At 47.8% G+C, this 24,415-nt stretch overlaps 1 protein-coding gene across 1 annotated transcript in view; it reads left to right on the plus strand.

Annotated features, from left to right (window-relative positions):
• Positions 1-24,415, plus strand: part of PNISR (PNN interacting serine and arginine rich protein) — a 31,309-nt gene extending 6,894 nt beyond the window's left edge. The window contains 13 exon segments of the mRNA XM_038760738.1: positions 7,517-7,596; positions 8,156-8,267; positions 9,594-9,731; positions 11,294-11,517; positions 12,999-13,167; positions 14,184-14,374; positions 17,675-17,812; positions 19,062-19,161; positions 19,904-19,957; positions 21,105-21,275; positions 22,621-22,766; positions 22,768-23,762; positions 24,068-24,415. Of these exon segments, the coding sequence (XP_038616666.1) occupies positions 8,180-8,267; positions 9,594-9,731; positions 11,294-11,517; positions 12,999-13,167; positions 14,184-14,374; positions 17,675-17,812; positions 19,062-19,161; positions 19,904-19,957; positions 21,105-21,275; positions 22,621-22,766; positions 22,768-23,762; positions 24,068-24,098 (2,445 nt within the window). The 5' untranslated portion in view covers positions 7,517-7,596; positions 8,156-8,179 and the 3' untranslated portion in view covers positions 24,099-24,415.

Here is a 24,415-nt window from a genome sequence, read left to right on the forward strand (position 1 = left end):
AAATACAGATGGCACACAGTAAGCACTTAAATACTATTCTTTTTATCCTGCTTGGCACACAGTAAGCGCCTAAAAAATACTATCATTCTTCTCCTTAAAGAATAGTGCTTGGCACACAGTAAGCACTTAAATACTATTCTTTTTATCCTGCTTGGCACACAGTAAGCGCCTAAAAAATACTGTTGTTCTCCTTAAAGAACAGTGCCTTACTATATGCGTGGCATATAGTAAGCGCTTAACAAATACTATCGTTCTTCGTGCATTCGATCGTATTTATTAAGCGCTTACTGTGTGCAGAGCACTGTACTAAGTGCTTGGGAAGTACAAATGCAGATGGTCCCTAGTGCTTGGCACATAGAAAGTACTTAAAAAATACCATCATTCTTCTTCTTACTTCTTTTTCTTTCTTCTTTTCTTCTTCTCCCGGGCTTGGGAGCCAGAGGTCGTGGGTTCCAATTCCAGCTCCGCCACTTGTCCGCTGTGTGTCTTTGGGCAAGTCACTTCATTCGTTCCTTCAGCCGCAGTGATTGAGCACTTACTGTGTGCAGAGCGCTGTGCTAAGTGCTTCGAAAGGACAATTCAGCAACAGGTAGAGACAGTCCCTACCCAAGAACGGGCTGCCTTGGTGACCTCATCTGTAAAATGGGGGTGAAGACTTTGAGCCCAAAGCGGGGCTCAAATGCCATCATTATTATTATTATTGTAACCTCCCCAGCGCTTAGAACAGTGCTTTGCACATAGTAAGCGCTTAATAAATGCCATTATTGTTATTATTATTATTAAAACAGGGATGAAGACTGTGAGCCCCCCGTGGCTGATCACCTTGTAACCTCCCCAGTGCTTAGAACAGAGCTTTGCGCCTAGTAAGCACTTAACAAATGCCATCATCATTATTATTATTATTATTGTAACCTCCCCAGCGCTTAGAACAGTGCTTTGCACATAGTAAGCGCTTAATAAATGCCATTATTATTATTACCTTGTATCTACCCCGGCGCTTCGACCAGTACTTGGCACATAGTAAGTGCTTAACAAATACCATCACTTTTATTATTATTACCGCAGCACTTTGAACAGTGTTTGGCACATAATAAGTGCTCAACGAATACCATTATTGTTGATATTATTTTCTCTCTCTCCCTCCGGCCCTTCAACTTTAATAATGATGGTGTTCGTTAGCACTTACTACGTGCCAAGTAGATACAAGGTAATAGGGTTGTCTCAAGTCGGGCCCCTAGTTGTCATCCCCATTGTGCAGATGAGGTAACTGAGGCACAGAGAAGTTAGTGGCTTGCCCAAGGTCACCCAGCAGACTAGTGGTGGAGCCAGGATTAGAACCCACGTCCTCTGACTCCCAAGCTCATTTGCCGCCAAGTCACGCTGCTTGTCACTTGCCAACTCTAGTTCCCCCCTTATAATAATAATAATAGTATTTGTTAAGCACTTGCTGTGCCAAGTAGTGTTAATAATAATAATAATAGTATATACTATGTACCAAGCGCTGGAGTAGATAGAAAGTAATCAGGTTGTCCCACATGGGGCTCACAGTCTGCTATCATTATTATTATTATTATTATTATTATTATTATTGTAACCTCCCCAGCGCCTAGAACAGTGCTTTGCACATACTAAGCGCTTAATAAATGCCATTATTATTATTATTATTATTAAAACGGGGATGAAGACTGTGAGCCCCCCGCGGCTAATCACCTTGTAACCTCCCCAGTGCTTAGAACAGAGCTTTGCGCCTAGTAAGCACTTAACAAATGCCAGCATTATTATTATTATTATTATTGTAACCTCCCCAGCGCTTAGAACAGTGCTTTGCACATAGTAAGCGCTTAATAAATGCCATTATTATTATTATTAAAACGGGGATGAAGACTGTGAGCCCCCCGCGGCTGATCACCTTGTAACCTCCCCAGTGCTTAGAACAGAGCTTTGCGCCTAGTAAGCACTTAACAAATGCCATCATTATTATTATTATTATTATTGTAACCTCCCCAGCGCTTAGAACAGTGCTTTGCACATAGTAAGCGCTTAATAAATGCCATTATTATTATTATTATTATTAAAACGGGGATGAAGACTGTGAGCCCCCCGCGGCTGATCACCTTGTAACCTCCCCAGTGCTTAGAACAGAGCTTTGCGCCTAGTAAGCACGTAACAAATGCCATCATTATTATTATTATTATTATTGTAACCTCCCCAGCGCTTAGAACAGTGCTTTGCACATAGTAAGCGCTTAATAAATGCCATTATTATTATTATTATTATCATCCCCATTTTACAGATGAGGTAACTGAGGCACACAGAATTGAAGTGACTTGTCCAGAGTCACACAGCTGAGTAGTGGCGGAAGCGGGATTCAAACCCGTGACCTCTGACTCCCAAGCCCGGGCTCTTTCCACTGAGCCACACTGCTTCTTAATAACTGTTGTAAGCACTGTAGTAGATGCAAGATACCTTTCCGAGTGGCCTTCGCCTTGTCAGCTAAATAATAACGAGAGCGGAGTACTCTTCACCCATGATCTATTCATGTAGAATATGTAGATTGTACAGATCTATTTATTTAATTTTGTTAGTATGTTTGGTTTTGTACATATCTATTCTATTTATTTTATTTTGTTTGTTTGGTTTTGTTCCCTGTCTCCCCCTTTGAGACTGTGAGCCCACTGTTGGGTAGGGACCGTCTCTAGATGTTGCCACTTTGTACTTCCCAAGCGCTTAGTACAGTGCTCTGCACACAGTAAGCGCTCAGTAAGTACGATTGATGATGATCTGTACCCCCAAGCACCCAATAATCACCCCAATCTCATCCGCACAGTACAAATCCCTAGTTTATTTTGTTGTTAATGTCTGCCCCCCCACCGCGCTAGACGCTCGTTGTTGGCGGGGAGCGTGTCTACCAACTCTTGGATTCCCCCAGGTGCTTAGTTCAGTGCCGGGCACCCAATAAGTGCTCCATAAATGCCGCCGATTGAATGATTCCTGCAAGAAAACACAGGCAATTTGAGTAGTTTAAAAAGAAAGTGTGCAACAAAGTTGTAGTGAAGTGTCCCCAAGTACTTTGAGAGAGCACAGTGGAGTGTGCACAATAGACACTATACCTGCCCTCAATAATAATAATAATGATGACATTTATTAAGCGCTTACTATGTGCAAAGCACTGTTCTAAGCGCTGGGGAGTTTACAAGGTGATCAGGTTGTCCCACGGGAGGTGGGGGGGGGGGCTCACAGTCTTAATCCCCATTTTACAAATGAGGGAACTGAGGCCCAGAGAAGTGAAGTGACTCGCCCAAAGTCACACAGCTGACACGTGGCGAAGCCGGGATTTGAACCGATGACCTCTGACTCCAAAGCCCAGGCTCCTTCCAGTGAGCCACGCCGCTTCCCCAGTAATGATGGCATTTGTTAAGCGCTTACTATGTGCCAAGCACTGTTCTAAGCGCCGGGGGGGATACAAGGTGATCAGGTTGGCCCACGTGGGGCTCACAGTCGTAATCCCCATTTTACAGATCGGGTAACCGAGGCTCAGAGAAGTGAAGTAACTTGTCCAAGGTCACACAGCAGACATTTTAGACTGTGAGCCCACTGTTGGGTAGGGACTGTCTCTATATGTTGCCAATTTGTACTTCCCAAGCGCTTAGTACAGCGCTGTGCACATAGTAAGCGCTCAATAAATACGATTGATGATGATGTGGCGGAGCCGGGATTCGAACCCGCGACCTCCGGCTCCAAAGCCCGTGCTCTTTCCAGGAACTTTGCGGTCAGTACGTGAGGCTATGCCCGTATCCACCTGTAATTTGTTGTCTGATTACTCTCGGGGTGGGGAGTTTTCTTAGTAGTCTTTTGAGGTAGGATTAATTAAATACTTGTTCTCCCCCTTTTCTTGTACGGAACCCGCTTTTAGAACTGTGCTTGACACATAGTAAGGGTTTAACAAATGCCATTGATTATTTTTACGGTTATAATTAAGTGCGCCGGACATTGTGTCATGAAGCGTCTGGGGGTGACATTTTCTGCTGCTCATGGGGAGGACTCTTGTTGGTTTCAGAGTGTCCCAGCATTCGGGATTCCAGGGTAATGAGTTGTTGAGGCAGTGAATCAATTGCTAATGAAGGAAAGATGCTCTTTCATGCATCAGAAGCGCCCTGGCTTTAGTAGCCGGCTATTTCTGGAAGTGCTGAAGGGCTATTTATGGGCACGTTTTACTGTGGTCATGAGAAAGCTTTACCGGGCAAGAATAGGATGCGAAACTGCCATCTATTCTATTTATTTTATTCTGTTAGTATGTTTGGTTTTGTTCTCTGTCTCCCCCTTTTAGACTGTGAGCCCACTGTTGGGTAGGGACCGTCTCTATACGTTGCCAGTTTGTACTTCCCAAGCGCTTAGTACAGCGCTCTGCACATAGTAAGCGCTCAATAAATACGATTGATGATGATGACTTATATCCAGGAAATTCTAGTGGTGTCCGTTGAGTAGACCTCCACCCAAATCTTTATATCCTGCACTATGCCGAGCACTGGGATTAATACAGTCAGATCAGACACAGCCCGTGTACCATGTAGGGCTCAGAGTCTCAAGGGGGAGGGTGAACAGAATATCCATTTTATAATTGAGGAAACTGAGGCACACAGAGTGACAAGGCCAAACGGTGGGCCAGCGGCAGAGTCAGAATTAGGACCTCATGATTCCCAAAGCAGATTTTTTTTCCCCCTGGACCAACAGCAGGGTTCACGCAGTGACTAACAAGTTTTCATGCCTTCATGGGTATTTAAAGCAACTCTTGGAAACGAGATCGCTCTGCCCCACTGGATTGAGGAACAGAGATCATACCTACCCAGCAGATTGTACTCTCCCAAGTGCTTCATTCAGTGCCCTCACCCTGTAGATTATAAAAAAAAAGCTTCTTCAAATTACTTCAAAGGCTCAGAATTTTGTGAAGCATATTTTGATATTTTATTGTTGAAAAATGGCTAAGGATTTCCAGCATGCTCCCCCCCTTCGAGCTACAGATGCACCATTTTGAGGGTCTTATTTAACGTTTACAACACTAGAACAGGGCAGCCACCAATATTATTGCTGGGAAACTGTCAGTGAGATGCTAAGCAGCTTAATGGAGGTCAAACCAAGAACTCCGTAGTAGATCCGGAGGTGAATGCAGGTCTCAGCACCCATTACGGCACCGCTTTGTGCCTGTTCACAAACAAGTGAAAAGCAGTTTTGTGACCAAAACAGAAAGACTTCATTGTGATGTCCTCTCATGCTACCTCAACTTAGATTTGAAAGGTCTGTCGGCCAAACGGTATTGTTACTCCCGTGAGAAGTGGCCTAGTGGAAAGAGCACGTGCTTGGAAATCAGAGGGCCTGGGTTCTAATCGTCATCAATCGTATTTATTGAGCGCTTACTGTGTGCAGAGCACTGTACTTAGCGCTTGGGAAGTCCAAGTTGGCAACATATAGAGACAGTCCCTACCCAACAGTGGGCTCACAGTCTAAAAGGGGGAGACAGAGAACAAAACCAAACATACTAACAAAATAAAATAAATAGAATAGATATGTACAAGTAAAATAAATAGAGTAATAAATATGTACAAACATATATACATATATACAGGTGCTGTGGGGAAGGGAAGGATGGGGGGAATGGAGAGGGGGATCCCAGAATCCTTCCACCCCTGGGCTCCCTTTACCTTGGAGGTCACCCTGAGGAAGGATGGGCACAAGAGACCAGGGGCCACTGTCTGCTGTGTGACCTTGGGCAAGTCACTTCATTTCTCGGTGCCTCAGTTGCCCCATCTGTCAAATGGGGATTAAGACTCCGAGCCCCCTGTGGGACAGGGACCGCGTCTGACCCAATCATCTTGTATCTTGTACCCCCGCGCTTAGTACAGTGCCTGGCACTTGATAAGAGCTTAACACATACCACAACTATAAAAATCTGAAATGTCACCTCCTGGAAAAATGAAAAAAGAAGGCTCATTACAGTATATAGTGGTGTTTAACAGTCGTAAATTTGTAATTTTCTAAGTTTCAGGTACTCTGTCGACATCATAAGCGCCTATTAACTGCTTCCACTGGGGAGAAAGGGAACGGCCGACTGCTAATTCAGACTTGGCCTATTCCCTAAGGTGACCCGATCTAATGAGCTCTGTCTTGGGGACCGGGCAGGGAGGGCGGAGGAGAGGAGCCCATGGGTGTCCAAAATGCGTCTGGACTGGGGCTGTGATGGACATGTGTCTCACATCAGAGACATTGCGAGCCTCTGGGCCTTGACTGCCGAGGGGAGTGAGGAAGAGTCACCGTCTTGTTTCAGACGGGCAAGGTAGCCCAGCTGTGAAGGCAGAGATGATAGCTTTGCCCTCATTAGACCACAAGCCACTATTGTAAGAAAAAAAACCTGAAAATTTTCAATCAGAGCACTTACTGTTATTTGATTATTTTGGCGAGTTTTGCTCATAAGAACGGTTAGCTCCAAATCTCAAATTCTTTGGGGACGGAAGGATGACTTTGAGTGCCAGAGGTTGCGGTCCAAGGCAGGTAACTTGGATGTGTCCCTGGATGTGAACGGCGAAGCCTTGAGAGAAGAGGGTCTTGGCGGCAGCGGGGGGAAAGGGGTAGCAGAGCTCAGGTCCTCCTTACTCTTGGTGAATCCGGAGACAGCGGGCCCACCGAATGAAGGAGTGGAAAGGTAAGAGGAGGGTTCCTCTTGCCCAATAAGTTGTGGTTGGATAGAGGAGGGAAAGAAAGCCTCGGAGAAAAATGAGGATTGAGAAGTAACAGTTTGCTTAAGCCAAGAGCAAAAATTGCTAAGGGTAAATTTCAGCAGAGAGACGGTAGATAGATTGAACAGTATCCAGGAAACAGGGCTTGACAATTTTCATAATTATTGTCGAGGCGGGTGGTGTTGAGGGCAGTAGGCATCACCCCCAAAGTCCACGTATCCTCCCGGTTCTCCTCGAAGCTGCGGAAGGACACGGGATCCCGGCCTCCCTCTGCCTCTTTGCTCTTTCATCCTTACCCAAGTGTCCTTTCTTAGGAAGCCTCTCAGCTCAACAGCTGCCCATCTGTCACTTTGCCCCTTGCTTCAAAGGGATCGGAGAAAGGGATGGGAGAGCTTTTTCCAGATTAACAGCCGGGCTGTCATCTATTCGTTACTATCTTTTGCTTGCTTCTCCTGTTAAAAGATTCTGTTTTCGGTATCCTCTCGATTAGGGAAGTTGGTGCTGGAGTGTTGATACTCCAGGTAGACTCTTCCTTTGCCAAGGAAATAGTGTTCCTGGAAACCCAGTTCCAGTTAGAAGTTCTAAGCATTTGAGAAATCGAAATTAGAGACGTGTCACATTCACTGTTCACAAGTAGCTTACACTGTTACTGGGGAAGACGGACATAAAAATACGGACAACTAAATTGAGATAAGTACTTAGTTGTTCAGCTGAAAGAACATATGCCTAAGTGCTGAGGATGGTCATTGAAGAGCCAAGAATAACAATTCACCTCTTCGCGCTTTCAGAATGAGAATCTGCTAGCTGCTTTGCTCCTGTGCTGCAGTTTGAAGCAGTCCAAGTTTTCAAGGAAAGGCACATTTGTACGGTGAGTGGAAATGGGAGAGAGGGAGGCTTTTGCATGGGCAGTGGTCCCTTTTCAGCTTGGCAGAGCAGATGGCGCCTGGGTTAGAAGACCGGGGTGGAGGACCTGGCTGGACGACCTCAGGAGCTCTTGGGATTTGCACAAGCCAAGTTAGAACTCACATACTGTGGTCCAAGCACCAGCTTTGGGGGCTGGACCAGTCACAATTTTCATGGTAGAAAGCCCATACACAGCCATTTATGGGGAGCCTGGACACCCACCCCCCAACACACTCAGGGACCGCAGTTGTGTCTGCTGCCCTGCTAGGCTTTTACAAACCTGGGTTGTCCTAAGCAGGGCAGAGCTACCAAAGGTTTACCTCTAGTTTCTAGTTTCCTAAAAACCAAATTTGTTTCCCCCTTAGGAGATAAACAGTAGCTAGTATAGTCAAGCGGTGACTTTCGAGTTCCATTCTCACAATGATATCTTTGTATGTATTGGTTGGAAATAGGTAGAAGTTAAAGGCGTTTTGATTTAAAAGTGGACTTCACTCTTAAGATTCGGTTTCATCTGTTGGTGATAGGAGACAGCGCTTACCAGAAGCAAAATGTGGGATCAAGGCGGGCAGCCCTGGCAGCAGTGGCCTCTGAATCAGCAGCAGTGGATGCAGTCATTCCAACACCAACAGGATCCAAGTAAGGGCTAGGGGGGCGGGCAGGGCCTTTCTGTCGTCTTGACTGGAACGGTTTTGTCAGTGTATTCTCAGATGCCCCCCGTTCTGTCAGACCTTATGTTGGCACTGCGTGTTTTGGAGTGAATGTGAGGGACAAATCAGGGAACTGACTGTGTTAAAAAGCATCCCCCCCCCCCCCAAAAAAAAAAACACAAAAATTCCCCTATTCAGGACATTTGTAGTATAGTAGGAATGAATTGGAAGCACCATCGCTCCTTCCAGCAACATAGACTCGGTACTTCCGACGGCTTACCGATTCTCAGCCTCTGGGACACTGGAACAAAGAGTCTTGTATGTGAATGCCTGGATCATCACTCTGTTAACTAGCAACTTAATTCCCTGAGGGGTGTGCCGAGCCTACTGCCCCTCATTTGCAGAGGGCGTGCCCGAGGGGGCCAACTTTTCATTTTGAGAGCAGGAGGGAGTGGGGGCCAGGGCAGACGGGAGATGGAGAGGGAGGGAGAATGAGAAGGTGGGTAGGGAATGAGGAAGGGGAAAGAAGGGAGAGGGGAGATAAACATGTTATGCCCACCTCGCCCTCCTTTTGGAGACTCTCCTGGTCCTCTGCAGGGATTTCTGCCACCTTCTTTGGCCTCTGGTTCTGCCCCAGAGGCCGCTGTCGTTCTCAACCCCAAAGAGTCCTGTGAGGGCGAGAGAAACCCTGTGGAAGAAGAGAAAGCTCCACCTCTGGCCCCTTGCCAGCCCAAGGGGCCGTGGGGACTGGACAGGGGGCTGGCAGTGGCTAGCCACCCTGCCTTCAAAAGGTGTAGGGGCTTGTGTCATTGCCCCCTCCACGGTGTGGGTCCTACCCGTTGGTCTGTTCCCTCGGGGCCATCAAGTGGAGTTGAAGCAGCCTCCAGCCCGGTTTGGGAAGAAGTCTCCCCCTTTTAGACTGTGAGCCCACTGTTGGGTAGGGACTGTCTCTATATGTTGCCAATTTGTACTTCCCAAGTGCTTAGTACAGTGCTCTGCACATAGTAAGCGCTCAATAAATACGATTATTGATGATGATGATGATGAGTTTGGGTACCAGTTCAACCAGATGGGCAGGAGAGGTCGAGAGCAGCAGTGCGCTGGAAGTTCCCCGGCAAAAGCCCAATTTTCCAGAGCCGAGATGCTCCTCCGCCTGGATCCAGATTCCTTCATTGTCCTGTTCCCCTCCCTGGCCCCCCTGCCCCCGGCCTGTCCACCTGGCCCCAGTGGGCTGTAGGAGGGCCCTCCCCGGGTTGGAGTTGGCTAGCGGACCCGTTCTGTGAAAGCTCAAGGTTCCCAATTGAACTTTCTGTAGGCCAGATCGACTGGGCCGCCTTAGCACAAGCGTGGATCGCCCAACGTGAAGCCTCGGGACAGCAAGTGGCCGAGCAGCCGGGAGTCCTGCCCAACGGACAAGAGCTGCCTGAACTCGAGCCAGGCCCAAACAACCATGGTAATTTTCCAGGGGATCCAAACTTTAACCGAATGTGGCAGCCAGGTTTGTACTCTCCCCCCAATGAAAATCTTTCAGTTTGGTGGCTTTTGAGAAATTTTGTTTTTGAAAAGGTAACTCTTCCCTTTCAATATCTTCCATTAAATTAGACTTTGGATTTCTCAAAAGTGAATGAGTCAGTTTCCTTTGGCTTGGGTTTGGCATTTGTGGCGGGGAGGGGGGTAAAAGTCCTCTCTCTCTCTCTCTCTCTCTCTCTCTCTCTCTGTACTTCGCGTGCTGCTCTCTGGCCCTCCGAATTTGATTCTTTTCTTGGTTCTTCATTCCTAGGCTGACAGGGCTGGGAACGCTGGAAATGTCACTTGGCATCTAGGGACGAGAGCACTTAGTGACTCTCTGTAGCAACCTCTGGCTTTTACCGAAGCAGCACTAGCAAGCTTCAGAGCGAGTCATGTCCAGCTTTAGTGAAAAACGTGGGGACACTGTGAGAGAAAGAAACTTCCTCTGTCAAAATATACTCCGCGTTTTTCTTTTTTTCCTTTTTTTCAAATTAAAGAGAGTCATTCGTACCCTCCCATCTGTTGCCTCACTCAAGTCTGTCTGTTTTTAAGAAGATTTGGGGTCGATAGTTCTCCCATTTTAATTTCACTGGTCTGTGCAGGGGAAAACTAGTCGGCTGATTGCATCAACCTCTCTAGTATTTGGGCATTCGTACTGGATGCTTCGGGGAGTTCTTCCAAAGTGTCCCAATCAGACCCAGTTGGATTGTAACACCGAAGCCAAATGTAGGGCGTTTTAACCTTCAGTCCGGACTCCCCCAAAATGCATTTATTCCCTGCCTGCTGTACTGTATAGGCAGAGCGTCCTATGGGGCAGAGCCCCGGACTCGAAACCAGGAGACCAACAGGAGGCCATAAAAGATGGGGTCTCTCTTGTCAGTTCCAGCATTAGCTTTCTCTGTGCCCCTGAAAAGTGGTCACCTTTAAAAACGGTAAAAATTGCTACGTGCCTCAGATTTCCCTGCCTGCAAAATAGGCGTAGTAATCCTTGGCCCTTCGTGCACCTCCTAGAGAACTGAGGATAAATCGGTTTCCCGGGGAAGGCCGTGCTTTCCATCCATCGTTATTTTTACTGGGTGCCATCACTGAATAGAAGCACTGTGGAAAGCTTCATCGGGAAGAAAGAGGAGATGATAAGAGAGTTAATATATTTCTATTCCAGAGAGTGTCGCGCAAGCGGATACTCCTGAATTTAGGCGGATGAAGTTAATCGCATTCCCTCCCGAAGCGGTGATTCGAAGGACCTGGAAGTCCGTTTTTCCAGTCCTTCGAATTGCCGTCTTAGGCTTGTCATAAAGTTGAAGTTGAGTACGTTTTCAGTTGTGTAATTGCCAGAACGGGGGCAGTTGTGACCGAGAAGTGGAAGATTGTGTTTGGCCTAGAGCTTTCATTCTATTCTGAAAAAAAAAAAAAATCTTGGTTTCTTGAGATCTTAAAAGATGCGTAATGTTTCCTGATCTTATTATAACCCCGTGTTGAATGTTTTTATACCTAAATCCTGAATAGAATGGGGAATGCATCACCAGCCCCCACACCCCCCTCCAGATCAGCAGTGGATGCCACCAACACCAGGCCCCATGGACATTGTTCCTCCTTCCGAAGACAGCAACAGTCAGGACAGTGGGGAGTTTGCCCCCGACAACAGGCATATATTTAACCAGAACAATCACAACTTTGGTGGACCACCCGATAATTTTGCAGTGGGGCCCGTGAACCAGTTTGACTATCAGGTGAAAGATATTTTGTTGTTTTCATGTTGTAGACGTGCACATAATCCATTCCCCGGAATTATTCCATCGGCAAATATCGCAGTCGTGTATCTCACTTTTCCGGTCCGCTCCGCTAACCACCGAGCTCATTTCTAAAGACATTTTCCAGGTCACTGTTGTTCCTTTTTAGAGCTAGCCGTGTTAGACGTATATTTTCCAGGGGAGGAAATTTATTCAGGCCAGTTTTCAACAGTGCAGAGATCCTTCATAGAACAGGTCTTTGGAGCTGTGAGTCTTCAAGTGCAGAAATCCCTAATTACAAAGGCCGTACTCGCTTTTCATAGCTCTGCTTCGACCATGACATAGTCAGTAAGCTTCGAATAACTTAAGAAACAAGGCGGGGTATTCAACTACCCTGCCTTAGTTGAATACACTCTTGATGATAGTGGAGACTGTGTAGTTAAGACCCGCCAAGCACCAGAAAGACTGTAAATCATAAAAGGTTCAGCCTAGGTGTTAACATAGATGTAGATTGGTTTGTCGGGGCGAGGCGGGGGGGTTCCCCACCCTATCGTAGCCCCCAGGTTATAATCAGAGATATAAAACTCTGCAGAGAATGGAGGCAAAGTCCGCAGGGATATTTTGTATTTTCTACTCTTCTTGGCCTTGCTCCGTTATTTTAGCGCCAGGCACCGTTAGCAGATAAAATAAATCATTTCCCGGGGATGAGCTCATCCAGTGGGGGTTTATGGAAATTCAGTTACCTTTTAGAGTGAACTCACCAAATTCTGCAGAAACCCAGGGGCCTTCCAATGGACACTGGTGTACACAGCATTCGCCGTAATTAAAAGTGAACATCTCAGTCACAGGAAGCGAATCCGACCCCTCACTCAGTCGCAGGGGCACTACAAATTGACCTCTCCGATAGATGTCAATCGAAAATGAAAGGTTCACTCACAGGCACATAGAACCCCATTCAGTAGGGTCGGTGGGCTTCCGCACCCCCTGTGAAGATCCACCGTAGCCGTAGCTGGCCGGGAATTCGAATGCCAGAGCCCACACGTTTTTCCGATCAGATCCCTGCCCTCTCCTCTTCTTTCACTTGCACGGTTCTTGATGTTGAGCTCCTAGAAATGTGTGTGCCCAGTAGCCGTAGAGTCCCGCCATTACGCCCGCAGTCACAGGGACAGGAGAACTCGGTCCTTCCGTGTCCAGGAACAGGGCGAGTCCCTAAACGGACTCAGAATCAACATCCGATTGGGGAAAACTTCACGTTGCTTTCTCCAGAATCCACCGAACAGGGTATCGGCGGACAATTTGCCGTGAAAAGGGCAGGGAATTTAGGTTCTAGAGAGCCCCGAAATACCGGTGGATGGTAGCCCTTTGGAATTCATGGCAATGCTGCCCGCATGGATTTCTCCTGCCCCCATTCGTGACCCGCATGTGTCCAAGAGAGCGTGTCGTATTAATGTGAAGAAAAATAAACTGCAATACTCTTTCAGCATGGGGCTGCTTTCGGTCCGCCGCAAGGTGGATTTCATCCTCCTTATTGGCAACCAGGACCGCCGGGACCTCCAGCGCCTCCCCAGAGTCGAAGAGAAAGGCCGTCTTTCAGGGACCGGCAGCGCTCGCCCATAGCTTTGCCCGTGAAGCAGGAGCCGCCTCCCATCGGTAGATATCACTTGTATTTTAGCACACCCCCGTCAGTGGGATTTGCCCGCCGCCTAAACGTCTTCTTCCACCGTTTATCGTGGAGATGGGGCCCTCGGCCGTAGCTTAATCTCCTCCGTCCCTTCAGTTTTCAAGGTTTACTCGTTGCCCGGTTGCGGTAGGGAACGATAGGGAAGCTGACCAGACGTAGCGGTCGGCCCTGACGACATGCTCAAGGGGGTTTCATGACTTCAAATTATCCAGTGAGAGAGCGGATAATTATCCAGAGCCTCGGTGCCACCTTTTGGGAAAATAATACACATGCACACCCTTCAGTGTCCTGAACCCCGGAAAAAAGGCTTTATCATATAAAACGGGTTTGCGTGACTCGCCGCCTGATTTGATTTGATATCCATCGCCTGGTGATGCCCACTAAGAGGAGCAAAACGATTTCGGCCTTCGCTGATAACTCCCCCGGTGAAAGCTTCTCACAAGGCGAACGATAACCCCCAGTTCTAAAAGGGTCACCGATGGGGTCGTTGAGCTTTAATCGTGTACTAAAGACTTGTAGGCAGTCTTCACCCACCAAAAAGTAAAACCCACAGGGGAAATTTTTCACAACGACAACTCTCCGAGTGCAGTCGCTCCCCTTCCGTATTACTTTAAGCCACCTCCGAATTTTGAGAGTTGAGAGATTTTACTTGCGTCCTCAGTGCAACCGAGTCCTTCATTAGTTGAAATCACAGAGAAAAAATACCAACTCTAGATCGTTCTTCTAATTCCGCTAGATAGTGTAGCAGCATAAAAGGATCTAATAGGGGGGAGAATAACAGCTAGACCGTAAAAAGTTACACTTTTCAGGCATTCTTTGTTTTTGCCCTTCGATAGTCATTCTCAAAATATTTAAACCCGTGAGTGCTGCTGGCACAGATTATTTTCTGGAAAGAGGGAACGCAGTGAGGCGTGGGGTTTGTTTTGGTTCTGGGGGCTGTTATCCTTTCTTAACAGACTTTTTAAATTGTCCCCTTGAAATGTAGATGCGGTGAAACGCAGAACCCTTCCGGCTTGGATTCGAGAAGGACTGGAAAAGATGGAGCGGGAAAAGCAGAAGAAGTTGGAGAAGGAGAGAATGGAACATCAGCGTTCCCAGTTGTCCAAAAAGGAGAAGAGGGCAATTGAGGAAGCTGAAGGAGGAGATGGCCCTCGGTTACCACAGAAAAGTAAATTTGTAAGTATGTCCTCCACTTCAGTTAGAGGACTTACTTGACCGGAGTGTGATTTAAATGATGACAGACATTTTAGCCCTCCCGCATCCTAGGGAAAGCCTAGTACCGACCTTGATTTGTCTCAGCCCGGAGAGGAATCATTTGCAGGAGCTGATGAAAGGAAGAAAAGCCCTCCTATACTATGAAATGTTTATGAACTTCGAGTTTCGTAAAGCTCGCTGTTGTAGGTCATTGGAGGTTCTCCTAGCCACTGGCAGTGTGGGCAGATTACGTGCCTCTGCGTAGCAAGGGAGAAAAGCATAACGAGATGGAGCCTCGTGAGCTCCATTTTTTTTGCCGCATGCGGACCTGGCTGACATTACAGATGGGCGGCCCGTGGCCAGATCAGTCAATCAATCGTATTTATTGAGCGCCTACTGTGTGCAGAGCACTGTACTAAGCGCTTGGGAAGTACAAGATGATGGCAACATATAGAGACAGTCCCTACCCAACAGTGGGCTCACAGTCTAAAAGATGCCCCCTTCCTTCCTCTCCCCCTCGTCCCCCTCTCCATCCCCCCCATCTTACCTCCTTCCCTTCCCCATAGCACCTGTATATATGTTTGTACATATTTATTTATTTATTTTACTTGTACATATCTATTCTATTTATTTTATTTTGTTAGTATGGTTTGGTTCTGTTCTCCGTCTCCCCCTTTTAGACTGTGAGCTCACTGTTGGGTAGGGACCGTCTCTATGTGTTGCCAACTTGTACTTCCCAAGCGCTTAGTCCAGTGCTCTGCACACAGTAAGCGCTCAATAAATACGATTGATTGATGGAGCCAGGGAGTAGGCTTGAAGGGCGGCACTGTTGGCATTGAAGAAGTAGGTGAGGCGTTTGAGAGCGCTCTGGAGGCTGTGGTTCAAGCGTATTGAATAGAAAGGGTTGGGGGCAGTAATCATCATCATCAATCGTATTTATTGAGCACTTACTATGTGCAGAGCACTGTACTAAGCGCTTGGGAAGTACAAATTGGCAACATATAGAGGCAGTCCCTACCCAACAGTGGGCTCACAGTCTAAAAGGAATGCCTCAGGAAAGTGAAAAGGAGAAGCAGCGTGGCTAGGAGAAGCAGCGTGACTCCGTGGAAAGAGTCAAAGGTAGTGGGTTCAAATCCCAGCTCCGCCAGTTGTCAGCTGTGTGACTTTGGGCAAGTCGTTTAACTTCCCCGGGCCTCAGTTACCTCCTCTGTAAAATGGGGATTAAGAGTGTGAGCCCCACGTGGTACAACCTGATCACCTTGTAACCTCCCCAGCGCTTAGAACAGTGCTTTGCACATAGTAAGCGCTTAATAAATGCCGTAATTATTATTATTATGATTAAGAAAGTAGGCCGACAGGACCCAATTGAGACTCCTGTGTTACCGTCGGTCAGTATCCATGCAATTTTCAGCCTAAGAATCACTCTGGCTAGGCAGTGGTTCCCATGGACCACCTCCAGAGACGCGGGGGAGGGAGGATAATTAGGGCCGAATGGAGCTAGGTGAAAGGAGACGGTCTTTTCCTGCCACACCACATTCAGAAGCCGGCTCTGGCCGACTGTCCCCGAGACCGGGCCAAGCGTTCCGGTGACATTTCAAGGTAGACGTGGTAGACATTTCAAGGGCTTTGCATAAAAGACTGTCAGGGAATTTGGAATTGACTTCCCGAACTTCCAGGGCCATTAGGATCTGGCACGTTTTTCTCTGGGATACTTGCCCTACTGATATTAATAACGATCATAATGAGATTTGTTAAGTCCTTTCTGTGTACCAAACATTGTACTAAGCACTGGGATGGGTACAAAATAATCAAGTTGGGCACAATCGATCAGTGGTATTTATTAAGCACTTACAGTGTGCAGTGCGCCTTACTCTATTCTCGGGAGAGTGCACTATAAGAGAGTGGGGCTCACAGTCCAAGTAGGGAGTACAGGTATTCGATCCCCATTTTACAGATGTGGAAACCGAGGCAGCGGGAAATGAAGTGACTCACCTAAGGTCACAGGGTAGATGAGTGACGGAGCCAGGATTAGCGCCCAGGTCCTCTGAGTCCCAGGCCTGTGGTCTTTCCTCTAGGCCATGCTGTTTCTTCTGGGCCTCTGTTTCCCAACCTGTCAAAATGGGAGTTAATAGTCACAGTCAGGTAGCGAGATAGCCCCTTCCCCAACAATTTGCTTTCATTCAAGTGGGACATGGGTGCACTGGCTGGGAATTCGGTAGAAAAGTGTGGGGCTTTGTTAGCTTTGAAGCCAGTAGATCTGGTAAATCTGGGTCATTTGTTTGTTTTGCTATTTAAGAAGTTAGAAACACCCAGTCGGGCACAGGCGAGATGTTTTCTTTCTTTCTCTGTCTCTCTCTGTCTTTCTCCCACTCCCACTTCCCTACACCTACCTCCAACCTGCAGGTATGGGGAGACAGCTTGGCATAGTGGGAAGAGCATGGGAAGTCAGGAAATCCAGGTTATAATCCCAGCTCTGCCACTGGCCTGCCGCGTGACCCCGGGCAAGTCATTTAACCTCTCTGGGCCTCTGCGTCCAATATTGTAAACTTGTATCTATCCCAGAACTTGGCACATAGGAAAGTGTTTAATAAGTACCATGGGTATAGATATTTATTTTAGTATTTGAAGGGTAGTTTACAGAGATGGGCAAGGAGGATTTTTTTTTCCCCCACTGTTTTCTCTACCATCTCCCGTTCCTCCTGTCCCAGCCACAGCTGCTGCAGTTTAATTATTCCTCCTCCTCTTGCTCCTTTCCATTCCCACTGGCTCTTCTTCCAATGGTGCCAGAGGGAAGAGGAGGTGAAGACGGCAGCAGTGGAAGGAGTAGGAGCCAACCGGGACGAGGAGGAGGAGGAGGTGACGGTTGTCAGGACAGAAAAATGATCTGCGCTTCTCTGTTGCTATTTTAATTCTAGCAGTTTGGTTTTGGTGCGCTCCTGAAAAGGAATTTGGGTTCATTTTCCTCTCTCTTCCCCCTCCCCCCTCCGCCAAGATGAGCTCGGGAGAAGAAACTGGGCTTTAGGCAGTTCTTTGCCCCTGCTTTCCCTCAGCCTTCTGCCGGGTGGGCTGTTGTGGGGTAGCTTCTGGTGATGACTGGGTGGTCCCCAGCATCGCTCCCGGAGAGGAACCTTATCCGCCGTGGAGCGTCTTGGAGGAAGCTCGAAAAGGGGCGTGTTTGCCCTTCCGGAGCCGGGGGAACACATTAGGACCCTCGCCCAAGCCTGGGAGGGTTACCCATTTGAGTGATGTAAATGAAATCTGAAAGGCATTGTTCTATTTTAGGACAGCGATGAGGAAGATGAAGACATGGAAAACGCTGAGGCGGCCAGCAGTGGGAAAATGACCCGAAGTCCATCTCCGGTTCCTCAAGAAGAGCAGAGCGAACCAGAGATGACAGAAGAAGAGAAGGAGTATCAGATGGTATTGATCCTACAGTTACTTACCCCTCATAATCATAACAATGGCATTTATTAAGCACTTCCTATGTGCAAAGCACTGTTCCAAGCGCTGGGGAGGTTACAAGGTGATCAGGTTGTCCCACAGGGGGCTCACAGTCTTAATCCCCATTTCACAGATGAGGTACTGAGGCACAGAGAAGTTAAGTGACTTGCCCATAGTCACACAGCTGACAATTGGCGACCCATAACCTCTGACTCCAAATCCCAGGCTCTTTCCACTGAGCCACGCTGCTTCCCTCATGGATTTTTGTATTCTTTGGAGAAAAAATACTCTGTTGCTCTGCAGCCCTGACCCTATTACACAAAGACGTGAAACGAATCACTAGTTGAATACTACCTTGCAGGCTTCTGTCCTTAGGAGAAAACAGGGTCTTGTTTGAATTAGATCATTCTTCAGGGTCACGGCGTAAAACAGCCAAAAGCAAAGCTCGGATACCGTTCTTGGTTCAGTGCCGCATCTTGATCGTGTTGGGGTTTAAGGCCAACTGCCAAATAGAGGCAGTTGGCTACCCAGCCAGTCTGAACGTGACCACCGGCTGCGGCCCAAATGACTAACCTGAATCCACAGTTGTATGGAAACGTGGGTCCGTGCAGCCAGAACTCGGCATTTTTGAGCCCGATTTGGGTAGAGGTACCCTGGCGTGGCCTTGAATTGGCCGCAATGCCCTGGGGCAGTGCATTCATTCATTCATTCATTCATTCAGTCGTATTTATTGAGCGCTTACTGTGTGCAGAGCCCTGTACTAAGCGCTTGGGAAGTACAAGTTGGCAACATATAGAGGCAGTCCCTACCCACCAGTGGGCTCACAGTCTAGAATGGGGAGACAGAGAACGAAACAAAACGTATTAACAGAATAAAACAAATAGAATAAATATGTACAAATAAAATAAATAGAGTAATAAATAGTGCATAGAGGTGTCCCAAGCAGGATCGAATTGTGTTCCTGTATTAGAGGCACTGTTATTGTCCGGGGGACCGATGGTAAGGTTTAATGTTCACTGTTGCCACGAAGATTACATTTCAGTCAAATCATATTGCTTCAAAAGGTCGTTTCTGCTTGCATTGTCAAAAGGTTCAATTTCCAGTAAGTCTTCGTTCGGTAAAACGGACGTCTGCTCTGCCAGCTGTTTTAATGGGCTTGAAGAATGTTGTTTCTATCAATAATAAACGGAGGTGACTTGTGTATGTTCTTCAAAATGGTTTTCCTTAGATGTTGCTGACAAAAACGCTACTGACCGAAATTCTCCTCGATGTCACAAATGAAGAGATTTATTACGTGGCCAAAGATGCGCATCGGAAAGCAACAAAAGGTATAAGTGGGTGTTTTAAATCGGCTTATTGTTGCTGTTGGAGAACACTCTCGCATGTCTCCTTTTTTTCCTCATTTTAAAGTTGAAACTTGTAGCAACTCTTTAAAGGCGATCTAAATTGGTTTCCTAGAATTGTTAGAGCACAAATTACGTACCATTGTCCTCTGCAACGAATCGTGGAAAAATTCCCATTGTCTGAGCTGTGGACCTAACTCTTTTTTGTGTAGCTCCGATGGTACGGGTGTATTTGTCACTCGGTATTATGTAGCTATCATTGAGATGTGCTCATTGATCGTGTTCTCATCCTGCGCTGATGAAAAATGAAATGTGACTCGGCGATAGTGCTTTCATTCTTTCCAAGTTACTACCCTTTCAACATTCGGTGACACTCCCTTCTCCCCCCCCTTCCTGGGTTTTTGTTAGAAATATGAAATAATAACGTATCGGATGGGTTGAAAGTTTTAAATAAGACCTAGCAGCGAAAAAAATTTCCGGGCATAGCGTAGAATTGTCTTTGTGTCTGTCTCTCTGTCCACCCTGTGTGAGTTGACACTGAAATGCTAAAGTTTCAAAGCCAGACCTTCTAAGACTGGTTTTTTAAACGAATGTTGTTTCTAATGTCTCTTCTCTCCCCACCAAGCAGCGATAGTAGTAGATTTAACAAATCCCATAGACTCCCATGACTATGAAATCGTGGCTATTTGTGTTAACATGTTGTTCCTGTTGTTGATGTGATACAAAGCTCCTGCAAAACAGCTGGCGCAGTCCAGTGCACTGGCTTCCCTTACTGGACTCGGTAAGTGTTTCGCTTCTCCTGGAGAGGGTTCAGAGGGGGAAAGCTCACCGTTCTTGCTTTTCTACATGTTCTGTTTTTGAAACTGTGCTGTGCAGACCCAGTCTATGAAACTAGGCTCTTGAGAGATTTTTTTGCAGCAGCCCTGAAAGTCTGTTTCCTTTTTTGGCTTCCGTTTTCCATTTGGGGGCAAAATTATCGTATGCAAAATAGTCTTAACTTGTTGGGGTAATTTAGTCCTGGGGGCAGGCTGTGAGAAAGGAAGCATACCTCTGGAGTTATTCTGGTGCAAGGTGCATTTAGTTTTTTGCTTTGTTCTGTTTTGAACAGCTGGAAAAAAACCCACAAAATAAGTGGATTCATTTGTTCAGTAGGGAAGACCTTTTCTAAGCATCTTAGAATATAGGCTGTGAATGATTTTGGCCCAGTAGGAAAGAGACGCTCTTGTTGCTAGCCTCTACTTAGCCTGATATGCCGATACTAAATCGCGCTGTTTGCATGACGAGGTGGCAGTGGCCACCAACTTCACCTTCTCTTCCATCAAATCTCCACCCTTGAAAATGGTCTCAGTAAAGGTTGCGAGAAGTGTCTCGAGACCGCGTGCCCGTGTCACGGTGATTGATGGTTGGATGACACAAAGCGAGAGATGGGGAGCGGGCCCGTTCCGAGTGTCACTTCTGGACCTCTGAAGTCCAGCGTTTCCCAAATTCCCGGAAAAGTTAGCATGACGGGATTCCTCGGGCTTGGAGGAGGAAAGCGTCCTGTGGGGGATGTTTTCAGGGCCAGGGGCCCCGAGCATCTTGAGATGTTTGAGAAGGCCGAGTTTGGGTACGGCACTGACTGTCGTCGGCTCCCTGGAGAGCTGCCGTGGCCATAATGGACAGTGAAACGGTGCCATTATCGCCAGGCGTGAGCGCTGAGAAATAGGCGAAATGGCCCCGAAGGCCTAGGTAAGACAGGATCCCGAGGCCTGGATCCTCCAGCAGGGTCACGCCCGCGCCTCCTCACCCCCAGGATGCAGCTTCCTCAAAGAGGCAGTGAGAGGAAAGTGGGAACTTTCCTCTGGGCACTGTCCAGGAACTCTTTTTTTTTTTTTCTTAAGATGAAGGCGTGGCCTTTCCCCGTGATAGACTGGGCTTTATGCACGCAGGTGGACTGGGTGGTTATGGATCAGGAGACAGTGAAGACGAAAGGAGCGACAGAGGCTCCGAATCGTCCGACACCGACGACGAGGAGCTCCACCACCGGATCAGGCTCAAACAGGAAGCCTTTTGGAGGAAAGAAAGGGAACAGCAGCTGTTGCATGACAAACAGGTGGAAGGTTCGTATTTTAGTCCTCTCGGCTGATACCGAAAGTCGGGCCCCCGTGGCTGTCAGAAGCAGCTAAGGCTGGAGTAAAGAGCTAAGATCTCTAACACGCTGAACAACCCCGATTTATGCGTTTGCCAGATTCTCAAGGCACAGAGAAAGATTGAGCTTTAAAGTCACGGTGAAGTTGTGCTCCTTTTTTAAACTCTGGTACCTGAATCGCGCTCGGAGCAGAATTCCGGGAGCTTGAAGACGGTTTCCGGCACAGCTGGGCCGGCTGGAGGCCGGACAGGAGGGCGAGTGCCATCTTTCCTGCTGAAAAGGGTGGTAGCAGAGACTCGGAGGTTATTTTTTGTAGGCCGCCACTGTCTGCTGGCCACAAAACGAAAGAATGGTTAAAATGCCGTAAACATTTCCGTTTGAAATATTGTCCAAAAGGGTGCTTGGAGGAACAATGGGGTGGGAACCCCTCTTTCCTTATTCTTCCCCCCTTTTTTACTGTTTCCTTTTCCCAGGTCGGATTCTTTCCCAGGTGCTACCCACAGCTCTCACCTTTTTGGGACCCAGGGCAAGAGTTACCCTTCCTCTCACCCCTCTCCCTCCCACCCAGATAAAATTCTGCCCTGGGGCCAAGGACTAAATTGCTAGTCCTAGGGGGGCCTGAGTTTGGGGTGCTTAGATTTCCAGCTTTCCTTTTATCGTGGAGTTTATAGAAATGATAGCCTGGCAACTGCAAAAAAAACTGAAGCAAGTTTTGTTAGAGAAGAAGCGTGGCCTAGTGGATAGAGCCGGGCCAGCGAGTCAGAAGGACCTGGGTTCTAATCCCGGCTCTACCACCTGCCTGCCGTATGACCTTAGGCAAGTCACTTCTCTGGGCCTCAGTTCCCTCACCTGTTAAATGGGGATTAAGATGGTGAGCCCTATGTGGGGCAGGGACTGTGTCCAACCTGATCATCTTGTATCTACCCCAGTGCTTAGAACAGTGCCTGGCACATAGTAAGCACTTAACAAATACCACAATTATTATTAGGTGTTTTTTTTTGGGGGGGAAGAGTTGGGACCAGTTGGATTTATGGGGGAAAAAAACCACATCGTGAAAAGTTTTGAAGGATTCAGGATGAGACCGGGCTGTTTTGAGCTAGATCAACGAAACGTTTCCCCGTCTAAGATATTAGCAACGGCTCACCATTTTATCATTTCCTAAAAACAAACCTCGTCGTGTGTTCTGTGGCGGTCTCGGTCGTCGCCGTTGTCGTTCCAGATGGCCCCGGTCGGTTGAGCCTAAGGTGAGAAGTATTTTGGCTTCCTGATAACTTCCCCTTTCCTGGCTTTGGCCCTGTGGTTTTTTTTTTTTTCAGAAGAAAAGCTGCAAAACGAAAGGCTGATCAAAGAGATGAACGAATTTGTTCCCAAAGAGCCAAACAGCAGCTTATCGCTCCTGGAAGCCAGGGAGACGGAGGGTGACGTGGTTAGCGAGAAGAAACGCCCCGCGAGCGAAGCGGCCCCCCCCCGTAGAAGCCCGAAAGGACCCCAGGGAGAGACTAGGGAGGAGTAGGTCGGGGAGCTCGAGTAGCACGAGCAGCAACAGCAGAAGCAGCAGCAGCAGCAGCAGCAGCAGCGACGGCAGCGGCAGCAGCAGCGGCGACTCCAGCTCCTCGTACAGTTCTAGCTCAGGGAGTAGCCGCAGTTCTTCCCTCTCTTCCTCCCCCAGGAGGAAGAAGAGGCCCAGCCCCAGCAGGTCCCCCACTCACAAGGCGAGGCGCAGCAGGAGTAGGAGTTACGGGCGTAGGCTCAAGGCCGGGGGTAGCCAGGCCAGGGACAAGGTAAGAGACAGGAGGCGGGCCTCGAGGAACAGCCTGGAGAGAGACCGGCGCCGAAACTGGAGCCCGCCCCGAGACAGGAGGAGGAGCAGAAGCCACTCGAGGGACAGGCGAGCCGGGCGGGGGAGTCGCAGCCGGAGTCGAGAGCAGCGGAAAGCGGACGAGCCCAGAGAGCAGCAGCGAGAGCAGCGAGAGCAGCGAGAGCCGAGGGCCGGCCCGGGCGGGAGGACCCACCGAGCCAAGGGGGACGGCAAGGAGCGGGAGAGGAAAAAGGAGAGGAGTAAGAGCCTAGACAGAGACAGGAAGCGGAAGGACAGGGAGCGGGAGCAGGACCGGAGGAAAGAGAAGCCGAGGAAGGAGGACAAGGACAGTAAGGGCGGCGGCCAGGATGACAGGTGGAAAAGAAAGAGGGACGGCGAAAGGATCGTTTCGCGCAGCGAGCCCATCTCGGTGAAAATCGTGCGCCAGGGTCCCAGGCAGGAGAGTAAGCGGAGTTTTACCAAAGGTAGTAAGAAACACTCAGGCTCCGAGTCTAGCCCGAGGAGCACCTCTGAGTCTCCGGGAAGTAGCCGAGAAAAGAAGGCTAAGAAGCCTAAGCATAGCCGGTCTCAGTCCGTGGAGAAATCTCAAAGGTCTGGTAAGAAGGCAAGCCGCAAACACAAGTCTAAGTCCCGATCAAGGTAGTATACTTTTTTAAGTACTCTGTCTGATTCATAACCTTTTTTTTGAGGGGGGGGGCGGGGGGGGTTGGCTTACGTTTGATCGAATTGATCCAAAGATGAAAGCGTCCCCTTCCTTCTCTCTCTCTTTCTCTCTCTCTCGCTCATTAATGAAGTATTTGATAAAAGATAATCCTAGCTTTAAAAAAAGTTAACTGTGGGAAAACCTACATATTTTTTATTTACTTATTTTTTAAATTGCTGATTCGTTGACCTGAAGTGCGGCTCCGGTCCTTAACCTTGTTCTTTTTCCCTTTATTTTTCAGATCAACAACCCCTCCCCGTCGTAAACGCTGAGGAGTGATGTGGCCCCAATGCCATGATGTTGTTTAAAAAAATTCCATGAGTTTTAAGGGCTTGTCTCATTATAGAGGCACATTGTGGCTATGTAGGTGAAACCAGATTTTTTTTTTTTTAACCTGTAAATATACCTATTTTTTCCAAATGCTGCTCCGAGTTACGTAATAGGATTTCTTTGTATTACTTTTCTTTTTCCAAAAGATAGTACTTAAGAGTATAAATATGCATTCTCTCTTTCAGCTGTAATGTTCTTAAAAAATCACTATTGAATGTACTGTGATGTCAATAAAGCTTTTTAGTTCATTTTTTGTTAA

The sequence above is a fragment of the Tachyglossus aculeatus genome, chromosome 19 (assembly GCF_015852505.1).
Source record: "Tachyglossus aculeatus isolate mTacAcu1 chromosome 19, mTacAcu1.pri, whole genome shotgun sequence".
Classification (NCBI taxonomy): Eukaryota; Metazoa; Chordata; class Mammalia; order Monotremata; family Tachyglossidae; genus Tachyglossus; species Tachyglossus aculeatus.